The sequence below is a fragment of the Centropristis striata genome, chromosome 9, assembly GCF_030273125.1.
Source record: "Centropristis striata isolate RG_2023a ecotype Rhode Island chromosome 9, C.striata_1.0, whole genome shotgun sequence".
In the NCBI taxonomy this organism is placed as follows: domain Eukaryota; kingdom Metazoa; phylum Chordata; class Actinopteri; order Perciformes; family Serranidae; genus Centropristis; species Centropristis striata.
This window is the reverse complement of record NC_081525.1, coordinates 37,647,728-37,672,835: the sequence shown is the minus strand read 5'-3', so window position 1 is coordinate 37,672,835 and position 25,108 is coordinate 37,647,728. Positions and strand designations below refer to the sequence as shown.

The following is a 25,108-nucleotide window of genomic DNA, read 5'->3' as shown; positions in this document are numbered from 1 at the left end:
CATTTATTTATATGCTGTTAGAAAGATGCATCTATAACAAAGAATATTTTTAAATAGTACTAGTTTATCATATTTTTGTATATTAAAAGTGTATGTTGTATCTGTCTGTACAATGTAGAAGTAGTGGTGTAAAAGCACAATTATCATAAAATGACAATGCTAAAGTAAAATGCAAGAACCTTAAAATAATTCACTAGGCCTAAGTACATTACTTATATAAAAGTAAATATAATTAGTTACACTCAATGACTTTATTATATCATATATGGTACATTTAACGGATGTTCGTGTCAATTGATCTAAAAACACAAAGATAACTCTAATGATGTTTCTTGGTATATTTTTATTTTAGTGTTTAGTGTAATACACTATACACTATACACAATACACTCACCTGGAGCTGGACATATATATATATATATATATATATATATATACGCACACGCTGCTCCCCCCAAATCACACACACACACACACACACACACACACACACACACACACACACACACACACACAACCTGCAGCCTTCACTGCAGTATATATATATATATATATATATATATGTGTGTGTGTGTGTATATATATGTGTGTGTGTGTGTGTGTGTGTGTGTGTGTGTGTGTGTGTGTGTATATATACGTATATATATATATATATACGTATATATACACAAAGTGTGTCAATAGTGTGTGTGTGTGTGTATATATACGTATATATATATATATACGTATATATACACACACACACACACACACACACACACACACACTATTGGCATATATATATATATATATGCCAATAGCCATCCTTTGTTACATTCTTTTTGAGTGAAATTATCAATAAATGTCATATGTTACACTTTTTCTTTCACAAAAAACTTCACCAAAAGTGTAACATATGACATTTATTGATAATTTAACTAAAAAACAAACAAACAAAAACATAAATAAATTATATATATATATATGGCCAATAGCCATGTTACACCCTTTTTGAGTGAAATTATCAATAAATGTCATATGTTACACTTTTGGTGCAGTTTTTTGTGTTTCCTGCAAAACTTGAAAGAATGATTAAGTCGATAAACTTATTGAATTATTTTAACAGGGTGACGATATATAGGCTATAACTATGATTAAACGAGAAGAGCGCGCGCGCGTATGTACGTGCGTGCGCGCGTGTGTCAGGGAGGGGACACACTAATGACTAGTGACTGAGGGAAACAGAAGGGAGGAGCAACAATGAAGCAGCTACTAGAGTCACTGTGGAGATAAAAGAAGCAAACCTCGTGTTTCCTCCAGCAGCAGCAGGCTGTCCTCAGTCAGTCTGTCAGTCAGTCAGTCAGTCTGCAGACCTCAGCTGAAGACACGACATTAGTCTGTGAGGAGGCGCTGAGTCCTCCTCCTAACTTCTCCTCGGCCGTCTGCTCCTCACGTCCCGGAAACGCTCCAAGGACCGAGAGGGAAGAAAAGCAGCTTACTGACTATGTTCTCCTTCGTGTTTCTCCTCCTCCTTGTTCCACATGTGCTGCTGTCCTCGACACGTAAGTAACAAACTTTAGCACACAGATACCAACTGCTACACATATTAGCATATATACATATATGCATATGATATACATATTAGCGCTTCTGTGGGTGCTGCACCTCAGGGTGCTGCTGCTGCTGCAGGGAGCCGGATGTGTGTCAAGCTGCAGAGTTTTTGCTCAAGTTCAGTCAGTCAGTCAGTCATTCCCACAGGAGGAAAACCTTTTTTTTTCCCACAATATTTTTATTTTATTTTCAGTTTATAACACTTTGACATACAGCTTTTACATTCATGTATCGTCATTCAACTTCCATATTTTCAAATAGCTGCATTTACATAGACAGAAAAATAAAAACAAACAAAACATAACACTTGGAACAGGTATGCTCCTCCTGTTAAAGAAAATGGTAATCTATATACAATTGAGTATCGTTTGTAATTGGTGTGAATTAAAACACATATATAGAAAAGCAATATGAATCTGACAAGACCGGAATCTGTATTGTCCACAAAGACTAGTTATCCACTTCTTCATCTGTTAAATCTAAGTCTTTAATGTAGTTAATGAAAGGCTCCATATGTCCTCAAATACATGCCGTTTAGCCTTTAATATGTCAGTTATTCTCTCTAAAGGAAGGCTTGCTAACATCTGTCTTATCCATTGAGTTGTACTTGGTCTATAAATATAATAATTTATCCACAATAATGCAACACATTTCTTAGGAAAACCTATTTGATATAGAGGAAACATGAGGAAAACCAACACAACTAGTTTTGAATCAACTTTATTCAAATCAGGACAACAGGGGACTGTTTTCACACGTTTCACCTGCCCAGGTGTTATTACCACCACACCTATTATAATAATTATAACAGGTAACAGCAGAATGTGTTTTTTTTCCCACTAGTTCCTATGGTTATTAGGAAGAAGCGATAAAATCCTCTATTACAGTATCTGTTATTTTACATTGTTAAAGAATATGATTTTATATCGGCTAGGAAAGGGGTTTTTGAAGCTCAATATAGTTAAAGAATTTATAAATAAAATATTCAAACGTAAATGTATGCTTTTAAGAAATGTTATGTATTAAATACCTGTCAAATCAAGAAACATCCTTAATTTGCTTTGACTTGGGCAATTATTTCCAACATGTAAAAATTCAACCCCCAAAAGTTGGGACGCGGTGTAAAATGTAAACAAAAACAGAATTCATCAAATGTCAAATTAGATAAACAAAAGTTTATCAGTTCAACCATAAAAATAATGTACAGTTTTGGATAAATATATTGCATATATGGTACATTTATTTACATTTAAGACAACATCAAGCAAAAAACAGTAATGTATTTTTCAGGCCAATATCACTATTGATATATGACAAAAATGTCTAAATATCAGCCAATACTTATTTTTTTTAGGTAAAGATTTCAGATTAATATTCCTCAATTTCTTACTTTTTTAATGTGACCAGTAGTACTGATTGTGACATTTTACAGTTTTTAAAAAAAAACTTGTCAGTTCTTTCTGGTGGATAAATGTATTTTATGGCGATCCTTTCTAAATATGACAACAATCATAGAGTCTTATCTTTGATATTTCTGTACCATGCTTGTTCACGTTATTTATCAGATGACATATACACAGATACTGATACGCCTGCAACAAACTATTATCAGCTGATAATTTTGGGCTCAACCTCAAATCTAAAATCTAATATTGTTCACTAGGAATGTATGCATGCAAAAATATTAACATGGATAGCTACAATAGTATTAACTTTATGGCAAAATCTTTTACAAGTTGCAATTATTTATTGTCTCCTGGTCGTCAAATCACCCAGTCCTGATGCTAATTTATCGAGGAAACTTTTTCATTATAGAGAATGCACGGTAACATTAGCAAAAATTACAAATTACGACCCAATCATAGCATTTTCTACAAAAATGGAGCAGATGCAGTGACACCACATGAATATGAGAGTGATGATTTGATGTGATTGTGCAGCTAATGGTGGATTAGACTGAGAGCAAGACCTATTAGACATGGTGGTGATGGAGCTGATGAGACTAATTGAAATAAACGGTGTTCATCAGTGCTGTTGCATAAAGGAAACAGAGGAAAGATAACATTAATCCTGATAAAGTTATTATCATGCAGAGATTTATAATCAAAAGACAGAGAAAATTATCTGCAAGCATCTTCTGTATGTGCCGTTAAAAGCGTGTATTCATGTGCTCAATGCTCACTCTGCCCACATGTAGACACAGTTTTCTGTATGCATCCTCATATTATACCAGGGATGGGCAACTTAAATGCTGCAGGGGGCCACCATTTTTCATCATCGCTACCACAGGGCCACATATATATTTTTTGATCATTTTGTGTCATTTTTGGTCATTTTGTGTCTTTTTTGATCATTTTGTGGTCAATTTGTGTCTTTTTTTGGTCATTTTGTGTCATTTTTGGTCATTTTGTGTCTTTTTTTGATCATTTTGTAGTCATTTTGTGTCTTTTTTGATCATTTTGTGTCATTTTTGGTCATTTTGTGTCTTTTTTGATCATTTTGTGGTCAATTTGTGTCTTTTTTTGGTCATTTTGTGTCATTTTTGGTCATTTTGTGTCTTTTTTGATCATTTTGTAGTCATTTTGTGTCTTTTTTGGTCATTTTGTGTCATTTTTGGTCATTTTGTGTCATTTTGTAGTAATTTTGTGTCTTTTTTGGTCATTTTGTGTCTTTTTTTATCATTTTGTAGTAATTTTGTGTCTTTTTTGGTCATTTTGTGTCTTTTTTGATCATTTTGTAGTCAATTTGTGTCTTTTTTGGTCCTTTTTGTTTCCTTTTTTTGGTGATCTGAACTGTGCGTGTGAGATTCTGTTCAGTGAACGGGGGTCGCGGACAACGTGCATGTTAAATTGGGGGTCGCGACTCAAAAAGGTTGAGAACTACTGACATATAGGATCGTGCACTTCACCAGATATGATGAAACTGCAATTTTAAATACGTTTACAGTGCAGTAACTTAACATATTTCATGCTCTAATGCATTTATAACAGTATAAATAGGAATACAAAAGGTTTGAAGCAAATAAAAAATAACCACTCACTGTGATTTTTTTTTTTTCAGTGCAAGAACAGCAGACCAACATTAATTGCAAGAAGTAATTTTGTGCATTTTTGCACTGCACTTTTAAGATTTTAATGCTCAAATTAGGGGTGGGCGATATGGCCCTAAAAGATTATCACGATATTGCAGGCTATTTTTGCGATAACGATATTCTTGACGATATTAGGAAATACTTAAAAAGATGAAAATATGAATTTTTTTTTAGTCTGTAAATAATTAAAAATCTAACATGTAGTTAGAACAGTTGCCATTTACGGGTTCCGGGGGCATATTTTAATTAAATTTTGTAAAGGAGAATAAAGGTTCTTGTATGTTTCATTTAAGGCATCTTATTTTGACAGTCTTCTTGGAAATTCTGTGGTGGATTCTCTTAACACACTTTGCTCTTATTTTGAAAGCTGCACGTGTTTAGTGACAGGCAGTAAGTAGCTTTTTGTTATTAAAACAACTTTAACCACTACATCAAGAAGTAAGAACATCGCCAATATCATGATATGCATGTTTTTGAACCATAAAAAAATATACTGATATTATTGTGAACGATACGATATGGCACACCCCTAGCTCAAATGCATGTAGTTGTACTGAGGGCCACTTCAAGTGAGGGTGCGGGCCGTATGTGGCCCCCGGGCCTCCAGTTGCCCATCCCTGTATTAGATGCTGCTGAATCCATGGAGGCTGCAAACAGCTCAGTGGCACATATGTTGGAACGCTTGTCCACCGCCCACCTGGACACCAGCTATTAAAACTCGTCACTTTAACCCTCATATCTGTGAAAAGAAGGAGCCCAGCGGTAACATTCAGACAGAGCAGAGGGTTTCTCATGGGCATCAATCATAGAGACAAACTTTAAGTGGGAGAGGGGTCGTGGTATGGAAAAGCATTCAAGGATTTTACCGACAGACCAGGGTGACCTTTCTGACTGAAACTACTGGGGCTCCATAAATCCACTTCATTACTGGGTCATAAATATGTGCTGAGCTCCGGCTCTGCTGTGGCGCAGTGCTGCTGCTACTGCTGCTGCACTCCTCCTCCTCCTCCTCCTCCTCCTCCTCCTCCTCCTCACACAAACACAAAGTTTTCTTACAGTTGGCAAGAGACTTGGACACAGTGTGTGTTCAACACATCAAACTGCACAGACTAACAGCTGCCAAGGACCTAATGCATGCAATTACGGAGTTTCAAATCAAGGGAAATTAAATTTTGAGAGGTGCTAAAAACCTTAAATCAGGTTTGCTACGGCTGCTGGAAATCCTTGAAAACACTAACATTTTAATGAGGTATTTTCAAGGTTTGAAAAGGGCTTGAATTTTGCTTGAAATTTGGGTTTAATAGGATGCCAAATCTGCTGTCATTAAACATGAAACATAAGAAAAGCTGCACAAACTTTCCCTTCCTCTTTTCCTCTTTTTATTTTTTTAAAATGACTAATAAGTATGATACTTGTAAAGTTTTCAGTTTTCAGAGTTCTCAAAGATGCTTTACATATTTTAGGATAAAAAGACTAATAAAGACAGAAGAAGATAAAAAAGAGAAGAAAAGATTTGAATCAATTGTAAATAATAAGATCTATAGTCTAGACGGATTTCAGAAAAAATACCTTCTATAAGAAGTGAGGAGCATTTATGGGTACAAGTCAGGAACCGGCCTACCTTACATATCTCAAGGGTGCTGAGTCAAAAAAAATGGTTCTCAAGCGAAATTTTGAGTTTTTTACCTTCTAATTTGTACATCATATGGCCACCAAATTGCCCATCTTACACAGTCATTGGACCATTTCCCCTTAGTTTTTTTGTAAGCAGGCAATCAAGATGAGGATATATGTATATATGTGTGTATATATATATATATATATTATATATATATATATATATATATTATATTTGTATAAGCTCTCAAATACTTTTTGAATTTCATTTCTATATATATATATATATATATATATATATATATATATATATATATATATATATATATATATATATATATATATATATATATATATATATATATATATATATATATTGGGAACCATTTTTTTGGATTCAGCACCCTTGAAATAACTAAAGTAGGCTTTACTTTTTGGACAGTTCCGTCTAGACTACTACTCATAAGTCGTCACCTTGGGATCTGGGAACTATATTTTACTAATAGAATTGAATTAACCCATTGAAGCCTGGAAAGCGGATACGTCGTTTTGTAGTATTTGTATAAGCTCTCAAATACTTTTTGAATTTCATTTCTACCTGCTACAGAGGCTGAAAATCTATTATTTAGTAGAAGCGTTGACACTTCTGTTGAATTTCCAGAAAAACTTCAGGTTTTAGGGGCTTATTTTAAAATCGCCCAGAGGTTTTACAGGAAGTTTTAGACGTCAGTGGGTTAAAGCATGACATAAAGAAAAGTAAAGCAGTATAAGAAGTGAACTAAGGTGTTTTTAATCCTGTATTATGTGTGTTTCCACCTCCCAGACGTAGCAGTGATCTCCCCTCAGGATCCAGTCCTGCGTATCGGCTCCAGTCTGACGGCCACCTGCACGCTGAGCCCTGATCTGGGCCTCCAGGCCAGCACGTTGTACTGGACTCTGAACGGGATGAGTCTGTCCAGCAGCACCTACAGCGTGCTGAGCCTCGACACCCTGAGCGTCACCCTTCACAACCTCAACGGCTCCCAGCAGCAGTCTGGAGACAACCTGGTGTGTCACGCAGCAGATGGACACGTCCTGGCTGGTTCCTGTCTCTATGTGGGCAGTAAGTGAAGCCTTTTCTGTCTGCAGAGTCTTACAGAAACGTGTCAGCCAGCTGGTACACAGCTTTTAGGTGATGTGTATATGATAAAATGAAAATGAATGACGTTTTTAAAAACGTAAGTAGTGAGCTCAGTCTTGTAAATTTGTTCACCACAAACGAGCATGTTGGTTTTCATAACGGGAGTCAAATTTGCATACTGTAATGACATAAAGCAGGGGTGTCAAACTCAAATACACAATGGGCCAAAATTTAAAACTTGAATAAAATCGCGGGCCAACATTGAACCAATAAACCTTTTAATATATACCAAACATGTTTTGCTTTAACATTAAATATGGAACCAGCAACGCTTGTAAACATACAATATATAACTAATGTCTTTACTAATGTCATTAATTTATTAAATAAAAATTAAATAAAAATCGTATGCCTCTTTTCTATTTGCATCCCTCTGATTTAAATATCAAAATAAACTTTTTCAACAGGTTAATAAATTCTGCCTTTCTTTTCGCCATTTTTGGGAAGGGGTAGCTGGGAGACAGCTCTAGCTTGAGGTTGCTATGACGACTGTCACAGAGGAGCGTTTCTGGGTCCTGTCCTGATTGACGCGCCAAAACAACAGCAGGGCATTGTGGGATTTGTAGTATTAGCTGTAAATGCGTCGTATAATACCGGCGGGTCAGCTTTTATAGTACAATAATAATATAATAATTTGGTATTGCCTTGCGGGCCAAATAAAATTACACTGCGGGCCAAATTTGGCCCGCGGGCCAGAGTTTGACGCCCCTGACATAAAGCCTGTCTATCTATCTATCTATCTATCTATCTATCTATCTATCTATCTATCTATCTATCTATCTATCTATCTATCTATCTATCTATCTATCTATCTATCTATCTATCTATCTATCTATCTATCTATCTATCTATCTATCCATTGTATTTTTTTTTTACTTGATTTCAACATCTGAAAAAATGTTTGTTTGCATTTTGTCTCTTTTAACATTTTATTTTTCACTCTTTTTTTTTCTCCCTCCAGGGCCTCCAGAAAAGCCGGTCAACATAACGTGTTGGTCCCGCAACACAAAGGACTTGAGCTGCGAGTGGAGCCCGGGGGGGCGGGGTGAGACCCACATCCGAACCAAATACACCCTCAAGTACAAATTGAGGTGAGCGCCTCAGACCTGCTGCAGCTCACAGGTGATCACCTCGCCCCACAACACTCAGGTAGACTAGTGCAGTGTAGTATCCATCTGCAACACACACACACTGGGCCAGAGGCTGCAGCAGCGTGTGCTCTGCTGCTGGACGGACCGCTACCATGAGTCAGCGTGCCTCTTCACAAACAAACGTCACAGTTTATTCTGGTCATTGTGTTTGCTTCTGGCCAGGTGGTACGGGAGAGAGAAGGAGTGTGAAAACTACGGCACGGGGAAGCAGCGCTACTTCTGCTACATCCCCCGCAACCTCGCCCTCTTCACCCCGTACGAGATCTGGGTGGAGGCAGCCAATCAGCTGGGCTCTGCCACCTCTGACATCACCGCCCTGGACATCCTCGATGTAGGTGGGTAACCAAAGCTCTTTCATTTCTTTGTGTTCCTCTCCTTTTCTTTCTTGTCCTTTTCTTTTCTTATGATTTTGCTTGCCTTTCCAGTCCTGTCCCTTCTTTCCGTTTACTTTTGCTCCCTTTTTCCTGTGTTTTCCTTTCCTTTTCTGTCCTTTTTATTTTATTTTTATATTTCTTTTCCTGTCTTTTCCCATTTCTTTCTTCTCTGTTTCTTCTTTCCTTCATTTTCCTGCTCTCATTTCCTCCAATTTCCTTTCTTGTTCTTTCCGTTATCTACTTTCCTTACTTTTTCTATCCTTTGCTCTTCATTTAATTTCTTTTCCAACCCGTTTCTTTCCTTCCTGTCTTTTCCTTTCCTTTTCTGTCCTTTTGTTTCATTTTATTTTTATATTTCTTTTCCCATCTACTCCTTTTCTTTCTTCTCTGTTTCTTCTTTCCTTCCTTTTCCTGCTCTCATTTCCTCCAATTTCCTTTCTTGTTCTGTCCGTTATCTACTTTCCTTACTTTTTCTATCCTTTGCTCTTCATTTAATTTATTTTCCAACCCATTTCTTTCCTTCCTGTATTTTCCTTTCCTTTTATTTTATTTTTATATTTATTTTCTTGTCTTTTCCCATCTACTCCTTTTCTTTCTTCTCTGTTTCTTCTTTCCTACATTTACTGCTCTCATTTCCTCCAATTTCCTTTCATGTTCTGTCCATTATCTACTTTCCTTACTTTTTCTTTCCTCATCATTCATTTCTTTTCCAACCCGTTTCTTTCCTCCCTGTCTTTTCCTTTGCTTCCCTTCCTGCTTCCTTCCTATACTGTAATTTCTTCTCCCGTCCTGTCTTTTCCTTTCCTCCGTTCCGTTTGTTTGTCTGCAGATCTCCTGCATATGGCCAACACACTTCTCTAGGGGAGAGAGGGGGATTGTATTTTTATGGTTCGCTTCCTCCAAATGCCTCTGTTACGGCATTATGGGTTCAGGCTGCGACTCTCAAAGATAAACTGTTTTCGTTGTTAAAGTTAACCGCACATCCAAAGCCTCTCCGGTAAAGGCTTCATAGGTTTCTCAGCGAGACATTTAGGTTATGATGTACGAGCAGTGGCAGGTATATCTACCCATTTCTCCAGTGTAGTGCTGTGGCCTCTAGCGATTGCCACATTTTAAAAGCGGTGTTTATTGTCCGTGACTGGGCATCCTCTCCCTCCATTCATCCTCTCTGCACACTGAGGAACAGACACAATGGTGCTGTGAGTGGGATGGAGGAGAAGGAGGATTGCTGCCATATGTATGATGCATTACACTGCCTGAATAACAGAAACAATGAGCTTGGAGTATATTTGTTCTGGCTTGTTTTCTCTCTCTTCTTTGAGCTGAATGCAACAGAACAAATAAAGCTGAAAAACGGCGTCACACACCAGCAGTGAAGGAAGCAGGAGGTTACAAACAGGAGACACTTTTACAACTGCTTTAATAAGTTCCTTTCTTTGAGGCTCTGTCCCCTTTATCTTTCCCTCCGTCTTTCTCTCCTTCAAAGTATTTGGTTTGTTTGTAAGTTTTATTGCAGTAGGTACAATGTTTCATTTTATACAAGCTCTCTGCAGGAAGTACAGACTGATGTAATGTTATTACAGGCAACATACTATCTGAGATGAATGTTTGTAAAATTACATCACCAGCTAACAGGCGTGTTTCCATTGAGTACTTTCTGAGTACTTTTTGGAAAGCGGCTGAGTGTTTTGGCTTTGACTTTGACTTTTTCTGGTGTTACTGGAGACTTTTGGAGACTCGTTACTCTTTTTAATGAGTAGCAGGCGCACAAACGGCCCAGTCCTCCAGCATCGGTCTCTCCCCAAGAAAGACACAAAATGACCAAAAAAAGACATAAATTACCAAAAAAGACACAAAATTACCAACAAAAAGACACAAAATTACCAAAAAAGACACAAAATAACAAAAAAAGACACAAATTGACCACAAATTGACAAAGAAAAGACACAAATTGACTAAAAAAAGACACAAATTGACAAAAAAAAGACAAAAATTGACCAAAAAAGACACAAAATGACCAACAAAAAGACACAGAATTACCAAAAAAGACACAAAATAACACAAAAAAAGACACAAATTGACCACAAATTGACAAAAAAAAGACACAAAATGACAAAAAAAAGACACAAATTGACCAAAAAAGACACAAAATGACCAAAAAGACTAAAACACATGAATACTTTAACACAGTGGAGACAGAGCTGACTTCCAAAATGATTTGGTGACCCCCAGAAATCATCTCGCGACCCCAACTGGGGTCCCGACCCCAAGGTTGAGAATAGAAAATAAAATAATCAAGAAATAAATAATGAAATAGTATAAAGTTCAGTCACTGTTTTTGCTGTTGCCCAAGATACTCACTGGCACAGGAAACATGATGCTGACTGCAATTCATGTAACGGCCATTTGTGTCATTAATAACAAAGATTTTTCCCCAGTATCTTTAATTTAAATTGTTTTTAAAAACTTTAAATAAAAACAGACTTATTAAACTTGTATATAAGACAGATGGAACTTTGCTGGCTCAGCATGAAGACTGCTGCTTGTTATTGTTCCAGTTTAATATTGAGTGAAGGTTTCAGCTCTCTAGAGGTCACACCTTGTGTATCCTGAATCCTTGCCCTGATTGCTGTACATCTGCTGTGTACAAACTTTTTTTTTTTTACCTCTTGTCCTTGTTGGTGCAGTGACCACTGACCCTCCTGCCAACGTGCAGGTGAGTCGTGTCGGCGACCTGGAGGACCAGCTGACGGTCCGCTGGGCCAGCCCCCCCGAGCTCAAGGACATCCTGTTTCAGGCCAAATATCAGATCCGCTACAGGCTGGAGGAGAGCACAGAATGGAAGGTATAGTCCACACAAACCTGCAGCCTACGCACACATTTCTCTGTAGCTATGACACCTCTGAGGCAGCTGTGGAAATATTTGAGGTGCAGCATTGACTGAGTCATTAAATGATGAACATAAAAGTGACTCCTGCTGCATCTCCAGTCTCCTGCGTGTGCTTTCATTACAAAACACTTGTGTAAAAAACCTTGACTGCTGCTTGATTCTTCGCTGGTAAATTTTGAAAACTGGCTTTCATCCAACAGTGCAGTAGTTGAACTTTTCGGAAATTATTTTTTCAGACTTTGTCTTTGATGTTTTCAGTGTAAAAGCTTCTTTTTATTTGTTCTCTGCTGTGTACTGTACGTGTATACAGCAAGTCTTAGAATTCTGGATTCGCTACTGAATTTGAGGATTCAGGAAATACTATATGATATTGTGTCAGTCAGAAAAAGTAATCATAAAAATTGTGCTCTCGCCCAGCTATTCTTAACCTTGGGGTCGGGACCCCAATTGGGGTCGCGAGATGATTTCTGGGGGTCGCCATATCATTTTGGAAGTCAGCTCTGTCTCCACTGTGTTAAAGTGTTCATGTGTTTTCGTCTTTTTGGTCATTTATTGTCTTTTTTTTGGTCAATTTGTGTGGTTTTTTTTTTGTCATTTTGTGTGTTATTTGGTCATTTTGTGTCTTTTTTTGATCATTTTGTGGTCAATTTGTGTCTTTTTTGGTCATTTTGTTTCCTTTTTTTGGTTATTTTGTGTCTTTTTTTGTCAATTTGTGTCTTTTTGGTCATTTTGTGTCTCTTTTGGTCATTTTGTGTCTTTTTTGATCATTTTGTTTACTTTTTTTGGTCATTTTGTTTCTTTTTTGGTCATGTTGTTTACTTTTTTTGGTCATTTTGTTTCTTTTTTGGTCATTTTGTTTACTTTTTTGGTCATTTTGTTTCTTTTTTGGGTCATTTTGTGTCTCTTTTGGTCATTTTGTGTCTTTTTTGATCATTTTGTGGTCAATTTGTGTCTTTTGGTCATTTTGTTTACTTTTTTTGGTCATTTTGTTTCCTTTTTTTGGTCATTTTGTTTCTTTTTTGGGTGATCTGAACTGTGCGTGTGAGATTCTGTTCAGTGAGCGGGGGTCGCGGACAACATGCATGTTAAATTGGGGGTCGCGACTCAAAAAGGTTGAGAACTACTGCACTAGGCGAATATTTCCTTGTTTTTTTGTGCCCTCTCACAGGTGGTGGATGATGTCGGTAACCAGACGTCGTGTCGGCTGGCAGGCCTTCGACCCGGCATCGTTTATTTTGTCCAGGTGAGGTGTAATCCAGTGGGCATCTATGGTTCCAGGAAGCCCGGCATCTGGAGTGACTGGAGCCACCCAGCCGCTGCCTCCACACCCAGCAGTGGTGAGCACATAGCAGAGGAAATGTTAAGACTAAATGAACAAAACAGAGCATGTGTTTTCTGCACTCTCAATACAAAATCTACCAAATGTTTAAGAGTGTAACTGAAGTCTGTCCTTTCATAGTCTGACTCATATCTTCAATTGCTTTTAACTGCGTCCCAAACATCTCTGAAGCCCACAAATCTTGACCGTTCGTTCCTTTTTTAATAATCAACCTTTCATTGCCAATTAAAGCCAGAAAAAACAATGTCCTTATCCTTGATTCAACATCCTGAACAAGCAGATCCAAACCGCATGTGACCCAGGAGAGAGCAAACATCAATAGGCCAGATACCTCGATAGAGATCTCCCAGCAGAGGATTAGAAGCAACTGCAAAGAGCCAGGGGGACGTTTTGATAGATTTTTGTCGTCGGCTTCAAAGATTGATCAAGTTAAAAAGCGGGTTGTCTGTCCGCGGCACACGCAGGGCCTATAAAGCTTGAGTGGAAGCAGGTTTGGGAGCAGGAGGAGCACATAATGAGTTACATAGGTCATGCGGTATTTACTCCCCAGAGGGAGGAAGTCATTATCGGGCTCTGTTGTTTGCCATAAAGAATTGATTGTAGCAGACTTTCAGTAGTCTTCTCTAGAAATAGCAGTATGGTATATAAGTCACACAGAGATGAAACTGTTTACGACTCGTTTTGTGAAATGAAGCAACATGAATCATCATAAATGTTCGTTGAGCAGAAGTCTCTGTAGAGCAGTAGTTCTCAACCTTTTTGAGTCGAGACCCCCAATTTAACATCCATGTTGTCCGTGACCCCCGCTCACTGAACAGAATCTCACACGCACAGTTCAGATCACCCAAAAAAGAAACAAAATGACCAAAAAAAGGAAACAAAATGACCAAAAAAGACACAAAATGACCAAAAAAAAGACACAAAATTACCAAAAAAAGACACAAAATGACCAAAAAAAGACACAAAATGACCAAAAAAGACACAAAATGACCAAAAGAAGGAAACAAAATTACCAAAAAAGACAAATTGACCAGAAAATTATCAAAAAAAGACACAAAATTACCAAAAAAAACACAAAATGATTTAAAAAAAAGACATCAAATGACCAAAAAGACTAAAACACATTAACACATGAACACTTTAACACAGTGGAGACAGAGCTGACTTCCAAAATGATTTGGCGACCCCCAAAAAATCATCTCGCGACCCCAATTGGAGTCCCGACCCCAAGGTTGAGAACAGCTGCTGTAGAGAAGGGCGAGGTGTGCCTCTGTAAATATATTTTTAATATTACACCAGAACATTATCTTACGGGTTTGAGACCAATCATGTAATTTATATCTTACTTTAAAAACTTTGTGATCGACATTATTATTTCTGACATTTTAAAGGCTTATCAATAATGAGAATACTTTTGTACTTTTGGCACAAGTAACGATTTGAGCTAAATGCTAATATGCTAACAACGACAGTGCTTATATGCTTAGTGTTTTGGCAAAACAATTTCCTGAAACATGACCAGTAGTCCAAAAATATTCCCCACTGAACCAATGTCCTGAAGTCCAGAAAGTATTTAGTCCGACAGTCACTGGAAATCAACAACTCAGATGTGTATTTTCCGACTATCGGGACCTTGTTTTCGGTTTAACCAGCGGTCTGAAAGGTCAGAACAACTGGTAGTCCTTTTTTGCAGGTTTTTGGTCATAAACCAAAGTATCGGACAAATGGAAATTGAGATTAGAAGTCAGATATCACCAAAGTTATCAGTATTTAGCCTATGGGGAAATGTAAAGATATTTCAGTCTGAACCAACCATCAGACAGACGTTGATGTTGGCTAAAAACACATCACTTTTCTTTATTTCAGCAGGTTCACCTACTCAGTATCAGGACAGTAAAACATTTAAAACTATAACAGTCAAGTAGACGGATAAATCAAATGTTATGTTGTTGTTAAAAGAATAAAGGTGCATGTTCTATTGTTTCTTGAGTTTATTTTTACTTTATTTTTTATGTTTACATCATGGAAATGTTGACTGCATACATTTAAAATAACTGGAAAAGTGCCAAAAAAAAAGAAGAACCACGTCTGACACATTTCTGCTGACACATGAGATAGTAAGCAGCTGGTGCATAATCTATACACCACCTTTCACTAACACTTGTCCTAACTATAACCTTGACGCTGTTCTCTCCTCTCCTCTCCTCCTCTCCTCTCCTCTCCTCTCCTCTCCTCTCCTCTCCTCTCCTCTCCTCAGAGCGGCTGCAGAGCGGCTCCTGCGATCCGAAGCCCGGTGAGCAGAACTCCACCCTGCGGCGGGAACTCAAGCAGTTCTTTGGCTGGGTCCGCAAGCATGCGTCTGGCTGCAGCGGCATGTCAATCAAACTGTACGACCAGTGGAGGGTGTGGCTGCAGAAATCGCACAAAACGCGCAACCAGGTAGGTAAGCAGGATCTCTCTCTGTTTTCATTATCTCTGCTGAGCTCCATACACACACACACACACACACATACACACTAATAGCAAATGCTGCATTGAAATCCTGAAGTGAATTTCTGACCCTGCCTCTGTGGTCAGCATTTTTACAAACACAAAGATTTCTCTTGAACTGGCTGGCTCTGTGAAGTTTCAGTCCGTGCTTTGTGATCAGGTAAAATGTGCGGTTTTGACTTTACTGGCCCAGAAGTGGGAGCGTTTAAGTTGATGCACTCTGATTTTATTACATATTTTAACGATGCAGACCTCTGATCTTCAGCTGATGACCACAACAAAGAGACATGAGCATGTAAATGTAACTAACGATCCACAGTAATGTGTTCTGTTTGTTTTCTCTTTGCGTGAGAAGCTCCTTTTTACAAAAATAACTCGGGCCAAATGGCACGCAGAGCCTCAACATCTTCTGTGTGTTTATGTGACTTTGTTAGAGTTCAGATCCTTCAGCCACATCCTCTGCCGCTCAGTCCTTGAACTCACAGAAACCTTCACTCTACCTGACTCAATTAGCTCAGCAGTCTCCGGGTTTTTGTGCTTTACGGGGCACACGCTGTCGCCTGAATAATGTCTTTGTTCACAAACGGTGACAGCTTCCCATTGATTACCTTGAGAGAAAGGTAGCAGGGGGGCTGAGAGCGCTACACAGAGAAGAAGAAGAAAGAGATGATGCAAAGCAAGAAGAAGAAAGGATGAGAGAGAAGCGGCAGCCAGACAGCAATTATTGTGATGATTGTAAATGACATGGTTTTTCCCGTTGATTTATCTCAGTATGAACCATCTGCTTTTTGTCTTTTCAGATTCTACAAGACGATAATTCATAGCAGCGCCGCTCAGCACCACTGTGGTGTTTAATTCAAGAGCAGCATCGAGAAACACTGACAGATAACTGGCCCCGCGGGTCCCAGCTGTGTGAGAGGCCCAACGCCCCGCCTGAGGGATACTGCAGTATTTGGTCATACCGCCTTAACTTGAGTTTAAAGGGCCCGAGTGGAAGATAACTGAAGAGACAATGCAGCCTTTTTCTAGCGTTTCCGCTGGACGAATCTGTCCGTTAGATCTGTTTGCACAAACACAAATGCCAAGGCCCTCAGCAACTGCACTTTTTAAAAGTTAACAGTTTAGACTTTTTAATAGCTTAAGCAAGGGTTTATTTTATACTTTGATGTCAAACGACACCAAAGTGTTTCCTTAAGAGAGTCGTAGAAGAGTGTAAGAAAATGTACAAAACAGCTATTTAGTAACTCTACTTTTCCAAGTCAAGAAATATTTCTTCAGGTATTTTAAAGCCGAATATGTGAGTTATACCTTGTTATGATTGTTATGGCCTTTATGATATGAAGTTGATATTTTTGATAATAAAGCATACATTTTTTTAACCTCCACTCAAAACTAGAACATCCTGTTGGCTGCTCTGCTGTCTTGTAGTAGTAATATATGTGTGTATATATATATTATACACAATGACGTGAAAATAATGTTTGACAAAACACATTATGATTCATATGATGCACATTTCATAGACACGTAACTTATACTTATTTATCTTTAGTATCCAAAAATAAAGACAGTAGTACAAAGCTGAGACATTCAGATCAGTAACGACTGAATACTCAACATATTTAACACAAAAAGCAGATTTAAAGGTCCGCATTTCATTGCATATATCAAAAACATGGTCTTATTACAGCTAATGACTCTTTATACAGCACAGACTCATTCAGCTCACACAGATCAGATCAACAGAGTTCTGCAGACTCTGTCCCTGCTCACTGTTTATGTCGCATAATGACGCTGCGTAACGCTGAGACTTTAAAATAAACAAATATAAAACTGTGTGTCTGCAGCATCCTGCATCAAAGCTGCAAGTTAGCGAAAATGTTAGCATCTCATGATGACCTTTCACCTGCCTCAGGTCATCATGTGACTTACTGAGAGCAGCCAGGTCAATTTATTTTGAGCTAAATTATTAATAATAAAAGTTAAATGTTCTTCTTGATAAGGGTCACTGGCAGGTTTTCCCAAATAATAAAAAATGGTTAAATGTCAGGGAGCACAGGAAGCTTGAGCACCTGCCATTGAACAGGTGCCTGCACCTTTCACACACAAATACCTGACTTTTGTACCAAAATGCCAGTCACAATATTCTTAGGGCCAGGAGGTTAAGGTCTTCAATTGTTTTGTTTCTGTCTGACAGACAGTTTTAAATCCAAGCGACAGCCTCCAGGGTTGAAAAGTGAAGCCATTGTAGTGCCAAAACCTGCAGTTCCTCCTGAAGCCAGCTCCAAAATGGAGTCAATCCCCATACACTGCAAAAAAAGTTGGGTGAACTCAAAATTTCAAGGCAACAAACTTCGATAAAATTTTAAGTTGGACAATTAAACTAAATATTTTAAGTTTTGTTTTTGAGTTTGCTCAACTCTGAATTCAGATTTGTCAACTCAACTGTAAGTTGTACTAACTTATAATTTTACATTGTAATAACTTTTAATCCTTACTTCTGCTAACTTCTGCAATGTGCTGAATTGGAACGATTGTAACGCCGCTATGAAATGTCAGCTAATGTTGCGACCACAATTTTGAGTTAGCATTGATACGCTAATGGCTACCCTTGTAGCTGTAACAAGCAGTGCCGCTAGCGTCAGTTAGCCGCTAGCTTTCGCTAATGAATTTCACCGCTTTCCCGCATTTCACAACAAAGAAATAAGAGTTATCAGAACTATTGTCCCTTGTTGTGAACCCCAACTTAAAGATATAAATAACAACAACTCACAAACTTGTTTTTGAGCAGACAACTGGCTTCCTTTGTTTTGCTAACTTACATTATTGCCCTAAATGAAATTTATATTTCCAAGTTTTACCAACTTAAATAACTTTTAGGCCAAAGAAATACAAGTTGGCTTTTTTGCAGTGTAGATACCTATATTAAAAAGCCCAACTTTACAGCAAAAAAAACACTTTTAAAAACTATTTTATATTATAGCAAAAAGTTATACATTAAGGGCGTAGCCAATTTGAAAGACAGACAGGTGCCTTCAAAGGTGACTTGCAACTTCCACTCTTCAGTCAAAACTAAATGAGTGAAATCACTAACAAGCTGTTTAAACAGATAATCAAGTGGCTATCTATCTGAATGTATCATATTCCATTCATATAATTAAATTCATATATTTCTAAACTGTGTTGTCTCAGTAATAGAAGCCGAATGAAATTAGGCCTCCCTATCTGTAAAATGTACATACTGTCCTGAAGACGTCACTTCTTTCACAACATTTTTATCCTGTTTATATTTTTTATAACTTCATATTTAAAGAATGTTTAGGTTGTATTCTGTTGTGCCTCTGTATAATAATAAAAAAGTCAAACATCTCCATTTTCTTTTTATTTAAAAACAATTTCTCGGGTATACAAAGATTGAGAATACAGGAATCATTCAACCGTAAGAGTATTTACACAATTTCCTTTTTTGCTGAGGCATGCATTAACACAAACACATGACTACAGACAGAAACACACAGATCCAGAATGTGAAAAAGTCCCCTGGGTTTAGTAAAGACTGCAGCAGCATTTAGCAGGGTGGAGCCAGAAGGGGATCGATAAGTGCAGCGGAGGAGTCCAAGATGGAAGTTGCAGCAGAGCCGAGCGGATCCGTCAGCTCGGCCGTCTGGTGATGTGAGAGGGCGGCTGCAGGCCTCCTGGGAGCCACCTGTCAATCACACTCCTCAGAGTCATACTTAAAGTCCTGCATGATCTCACTCAGAGCCTCTTTGTTCTTGATGATCCTGGAAAACACGTTAGCAAATAAACATTTTTAAATATGTGATCATTTCTTTTAGGATCGCCTGTTTAATCAGGAGGAAACGGGGAAATTCTGCAGCCGACAGCAGGTTGATAGTGAGTGAGTGGCTGGGTCAGCAGGGAACGGACGCAGTAAACGGACGAGTGGTAATAGCTGCTCTTACTCTTGCTTGATCTCCTGAATCTGTTCTTGACAGTCTTCGTCCTCGGGGTGATCCTGGGCCCGCTGCCTGGCCAGCTGCAGCCTGGCTGTCTGTTGAGAGAAGGCACATCAGATAAGATTTATGCAAACCATTCATCAGCAGAGGACGGCAGGGAGACAGGAGGATGAACTCGGAGATAATAGGTGCTTTATGACATTACTGGCAGACAGGAAGTCGAGTTAATATTATAAAAGGAGCGTAAAACTTCATACAAAAGTGCTACACATCACCTCTGAACACCAGATGGATGAGATGTGGGCTGTGCAGGAATGTGGGAAGCACCGAGGTGTTACATTTTAACACCAGTCTCAAACCTGATGAGCACCACAGACACTGCAGCTCTCACCTAAATAATCCCACAAGGTCTCTCTTCCGAACAAAAAAAGGTTATAACAGTTTTCCTCCATAACTGGTGTGTACTTTACACATTTATGACTTGAGCTGCAAGCATAATATGACTTGCTGAATCCTGGCAGGATGGGGTGAAATGTACTTTACATGAGAGAGATTATGAAATGTTTTGCATTAGAATTCTGCCTCCTTGTGGTGAAACAGTGGAACTGCATCGAACAATAAACAAAAAAATGACAGCTTGCTTTACATAATTATGTATTATGAGTCCAAAACATCATTAGTGAAAGCACCTTAAGTGAATGCTTATCATTTAGAGATTAAAGGAAATAAATAAGTTATACAGCAATACTGATATTGAATAACAGTTAAATAATACAAAGACTTAAAAAAAGGATAAAAAATAAATACATATAGATCTTCAATACTTATATCAAATAAAATTGCATTCAAGTTGTTATTAAATCAAAAATGCAAATTGAGAAAGATACTTCTTTCTCTAAACTAACTGTTGGATTTGACCGTTTTCCTCACCTATTTATGAAACCCTTTTCAATTAACCAATTTAGGTTATTATTTCCACTTTTCAGGAGGCAGAACAATCAATTGGAATTTTATCAAAATTGCAAAAGGCTAGTAAAATATTCAAAATGTTTGAAGTGGAAATCTTTGTTTGATACAGATCCTCTCAAAAATCACACCATGGTAATTTTTAATACATTTTTCAGCTCATTTTCTATTTATTATGAATCACATCACTTGTGCAGTATCAGTCAGAATAATCCCAAGTAGTTTTTCCAAATCATGTAGCACTACTTTACAGCTTCTTGTTTAAATATCAATCTGTAACTGATTGCATGTCTCTTCACTTTATCTGTACTCAGATGTTTGCATGTATTCATCATTAGTCGGTATCTATAAAGTCTGTAAAGTCTGCTGCTTATATCAACTTCACCCCAAGGTTATTATAGTTAACGAAAACTAACGAAATAACGAAAACTAGAATTGAAAAAACATTTTCGTTAACTGAAATAAAAATAAAAACGGGAGTTTTTTAAAAAACGATAACTAACTGAAACTGTATTGTATGGTTACAAAACTAACTAAAACTAACTAAAATTATAGTGAAAATGTCCTTAGTTTTCGTCTTTGACAACTATTTTCATACATAAACCTTTTTGGTTGATATGAAATCTATTTAATCTATCTGGTTTTATGACTTAGTAAATTTATTGGGGCTGAGATGGATCAGACAAAGGAAATAAAGGAAACATTTATTGTGACCTTATTGAATCTGGCACCCAAAAAATACCCCATTACAAAAAACTAAAACTAATAAAAACTAAACTAAAACTAAGCATTTTCCAAAAAATAAAACTAATCAAAACTAGCAAACTCACTCTAAAAACGAATTAAAACTAACTGAATTTGAAAACAAAAATTGACAACGAAATTAAAACTAAAACTAATGAAAAATCCAAAACTATTATAACCTTGCTTCACCCTGTATGTGTAGGTCAAAAAGTGTTTGAAAAAAAAAGTTTAAAGTCATAGTGGGTACCATGTATGTACACATCATTATAAACATTTTCCTTGGCTTGTACATTGCAGTTTTCTGGATTCAATATAAAAAAATTAACCATACAGCGAGTGTTGACATACCAGTTCAAGTTTCTGCTTCTCTTTGCTCTGCAGCTTTTCAATGTGCTCAGAAAGAGCCGGCCTGTCAAACTCGTGGTGCAGCTTCCCCTTGATCTCCAGGACTTCCTTAGAGATGCCGCAGAAGGCCTGTGTAATCTCATGGACCAGCTGCCTGTAGTGGTCAAAGTCATAATGGGGACCTGTCCTCAAGTAGGCCTCATGTCCTCTGGAAGGCAGTAAACAACATCAATAAAAACACAAGAAGAGATGAATGAGGTGTACAACTTTTCTATTTCTATGTTTATGAGCTTTGAGTCAGACAGTGAGCCCAGGAGACAGGAAGCAATGTTATTGTGTATATGCAGCAACTTAACAACAATGTGGTCATCATTAGATCCAAACTTACTCTTCAAAGAGCCGATATGTCTCCACCCGCTCAGACTGAAGGTGATAAAACCTCTGGATCAGGGCTTTAAAGTCTGTGGGGACCTTCGGGAAGGAAATCACATTAAAGAATATTAAAATATAACATGAGGCAGTTATTAAGAATTAGTATATGGAAACAGGCTATACTCTTGCTGATTGTGCTGTTTGCTTAGGTTATATAAAGACAAAAGAATGAAGTTGATACTGTTTCATAACCAGTTACAAAGAAAAGTTATTATTAAAATAAAGTTATTTATGTACTTAAGTCTTTGCATTTCTGTATCCACACTATTATGAATTTATTATGTTTTGGCCTTTAACCCCCTGAGCCCCAAGAAATTTGAACTTTTCTTGGATGGATCATAGGCTACAAAAGTTTCTGTTTGAAAAAAAGTAACCAATATGAAGCTTAAAATGATATTTCTGTCAAAATCACTTATTTGTAATGTCTTTTGAAACATTATATTCTGCTCCTCAGCAACACTGTGAAGCCATGATTGATTATGCTGAAATGGTCACATGACAAAAAATTCTTGAAAATCAGATTGTTTAAAAAAAAAACGCAGGTTGTTTACACAGAGCAGAGAGGAGAGGACAGGATAAGTTGCAAGTAGAGGTTGTAAAAATGCCGAAAAGTCAATACACTATTGTTTCCCATGATCATGGGCACTTCGAAAAGTGTTGTATATATAAATATAAATTCCATTTTAAAAAAAGATACATATTTATCAGAGAAATTCAAACATTTTTTCTTTTTTATGTTTTACATTACATTACATTACATGTCATCTAGCTGACGCTTTTGTCCGAAGCGACTTACAATAAGTGCATTCAACCTGATGGTACTAGACTTAGAGAAGAGAAAAGAAGAAGAGCATATATATATATATATATATATATATATATATACACACATATAGATATAGAGGTAGGTCTTTATGTCATTATAACTGTGTCATCCTGCACACAATAATTGCTCTAGTTGTTCCTACTTCTAGCTATGACTGTGCTGTTTCCATAGAGGTGCATGACTAATATATTGCAGGGAAATACAAGACCACAGTGAGTAATATGTAAAAATAATAATAAATAATAATAAAAAACGGCTAGACATAATAAGTCGGCACTTTTTCCAGTTGGAAATATTGGCAAATTGGCTACATTTTTAAAGAACATACTAGATTTTCTTTATATAATTTTGAATAGTGTTACACTGTAATAGACGTGTCTGGTTGGAATTAGTGTTCATCATGAGGAAATAAATTAAGGCTTGTTACATTTATGCAACAACTTCAGCTACACTCGCCAAGTTACCATTAGCTTTGGTTAGCTTAGCACATGTGAAGTATTAGTTCTGAGCCTCTCAGACATTGAACAGTATAATAAAATGTTAGATACTCACCATGGTAACCTGCCGGAAAGTACTGTCGCTGAGTTTCCACAGTTTATCTCAGTGACATGTTTATAATTTATAAAAACAGGAGGATGTTTCACTTCAGCATGTGAATCAGCAGCCTGTCTGCCACCCGGATATGACGATGCTGCGCAGCGGATATCGTTGATTTCCAAAATAAAATAAAAATACACACAACAGTTATATTTAACATATTTGTAATAGCAATTTTATTGCTTTTTTTTCCTATTCTATATGTAGGTTTTTGACTTTTTGAGTACTTTTCTTTTCCTATAATTTTATTTCTTCTTAATAAGGTAACTGTTTGCACCAAACAGCAAGGCAAATTCCTTATCAGTAAAATTTTAAAATAACCCGAAATTACAAAATATTTATTTGTCATAAAGGTTAAATGAAATATAGTTTCTTTGGGACCTGACTATAAAAACTAGTTGTAACATGCTGTAATGGAGTTGTAGAGTAAACTAAAGTTTGTCTTGAGTGTCACAGTGCAACAGTCCATTGCTTTACATCAAAACATCACAAAACAATATGAAAACATTGCTGAACATACGAGACATCTGACACTGATAACACAGGAGCTTAAAACAGAACCTTGCTCAGTTTTTTTTTTTAAACATATACAGCAGTAGTACAGTAACAGGAGTAGCAGGGTAAACATTACATTAATAAAATTTAAGAAACATCTAAATAATACAAAAATAAAGATAAATACATAACTAGAAAATGAAAATAACAATAGTAGTGAAATAATAATAGAACCTCGCTCAGTTAAACCAAGATTTACAATTCCATGACAATATTTGCAGTGGGACAGCTACTTATGTATCTTACAGTGAGTTTGCTTTGGCAAGACTGTGATGGTTTTATTTTGAAAGGGGTCAAAATGTCTCTTGCAGCTGACTGCCACTAACCAATCAAGTGTTTTTCTACACAATCAGTCCTTTGTATTTCATTACAGATGGTGTAATATTAAAATATATGAGCAATAATATACAGAGTGGTATTTTATAAGCACAACATCTAATCTAAATAATGATAAAATAATTGCTCCTGGGATTGAGCAAAGACTACCTGTTGCTTCTTATCTTGCAGCCCCATTAAACAGAATAACAGCCCATGCAGTGGAGGGCTTATCTCAGCCGCGTCTGCTGTGTTTATGCGATTAAAAAGCATTATTCCAATATGGAGGAAAGAGGTCGCAAAGCTACTACTGTGCAGACGCGGGCACTCCTACGCCTTCAGGCTCCCTCTGCCGTTCATTGGTCCATTCAGCATCTTCAGCACCACGCAGGCTGAACAGCGACACACAGCCGGGCAGCTTTCATCACAAGAGGATGCCGAGCGGCGCTTATGCTGCCCTATACACTATTACTATGACACTGTTTATCTGATTTATTTTTTTTAGCCATGATGTCATCGTTTCATCAGTCTATAACATATGTTGACAGTCGGTTTATTCGCGGCTTATCGTTCCCCCCGTGCTGATCGGGATCGACCCGCCTGTGTCGTCTAACTCTGCAGGAGGAAGCTGTTTTTCCCATCACAGATGC

The 25,108-nt window shown here is 37.3% G+C and overlaps 2 protein-coding genes across 3 annotated transcripts; one reads left to right on the top strand and one right to left on the bottom strand.

Moving 5' to 3' along the window:
• Nucleotides 1-1,321: 1,321 nt before the first annotated feature.
• Nucleotides 1,322-17,719, top strand: crlf1b (cytokine receptor-like factor 1b). 2 transcript variants are annotated; one of them, XM_059341512.1, is made up of 8 exons: nt 1,322-1,541; nt 7,122-7,400; nt 8,440-8,569; nt 8,792-8,964; nt 11,691-11,848; nt 13,062-13,230; nt 15,490-15,671; nt 16,523-17,719. In XM_059341512.1, exons 1-8 carry the CDS (start codon nt 1,484-1,486, stop codon nt 16,544-16,546), a joined length of 1,173 nt encoding a protein of 390 aa, XP_059197495.1. In that variant the 5' UTR covers nt 1,322-1,483; the 3' UTR covers nt 16,547-17,719. The 2 variants fall into 2 exon arrangements, with proteins under 2 accessions (XP_059197495.1, XP_059197496.1); XM_059341513.1 differs by having other exon boundaries at nt 15,490-15,675.
• A 1,370-nt stretch (nt 17,720-19,089) lies between these two features.
• Nucleotides 19,090-23,697, bottom strand: rex1bd (required for excision 1-B domain containing). The gene is made up of 5 exons (XM_059341473.1): nt 23,544-23,697; nt 22,122-22,204; nt 21,737-21,941; nt 19,685-19,773; nt 19,090-19,504 (listed from the first exon to the last, which is right to left on the bottom strand). The coding sequence occupies exons 1-5, from the start codon at nt 23,544-23,546 to the stop codon at nt 19,432-19,434; spliced, it is 453 nt and encodes a 150-aa protein (XP_059197456.1). The 5' UTR covers nt 23,547-23,697; the 3' UTR covers nt 19,090-19,431.
• Nucleotides 23,698-25,108: the final 1,411 nt, after the last annotated feature.

Bases quoted from the DNA above. Each gene is read 5' to 3' on its own strand.
- crlf1b (XM_059341512.1), top strand. From the start codon at position 1,484: ATGTTCTCCTTCGTGTTTCTCCTCCTCCTTGTTCCACATGTGCTGCTG. The intron at 7,401-8,439 runs GTAAGTGAAGCC...TTCTCCCTCCAG, and splicing joins TTCCTGTCTCTATGTGGGCA to GGCCTCCAGAAAAGCCGGTC. The intron at 15,672-16,522 runs GTAGGTAAGCAG...TTGTCTTTTCAG, and splicing joins CGCACAAAACGCGCAACCAG to ATTCTACAAGACGATAATTC.
- rex1bd (XM_059341473.1), bottom strand. The intron at 19,774-21,736 runs GTATGTCAACAC...TTCTCTCAACAG, and splicing joins AGAAGCAGAAACTTGAACTG to ACAGCCAGGCTGCAGCTGGC. The intron at 19,505-19,684 runs GTAAGAGCAGCT...CGTGTTTTCCAG, and splicing joins ATTCAGGAGATCAAGCAAGA to GATCATCAAGAACAAAGAGG.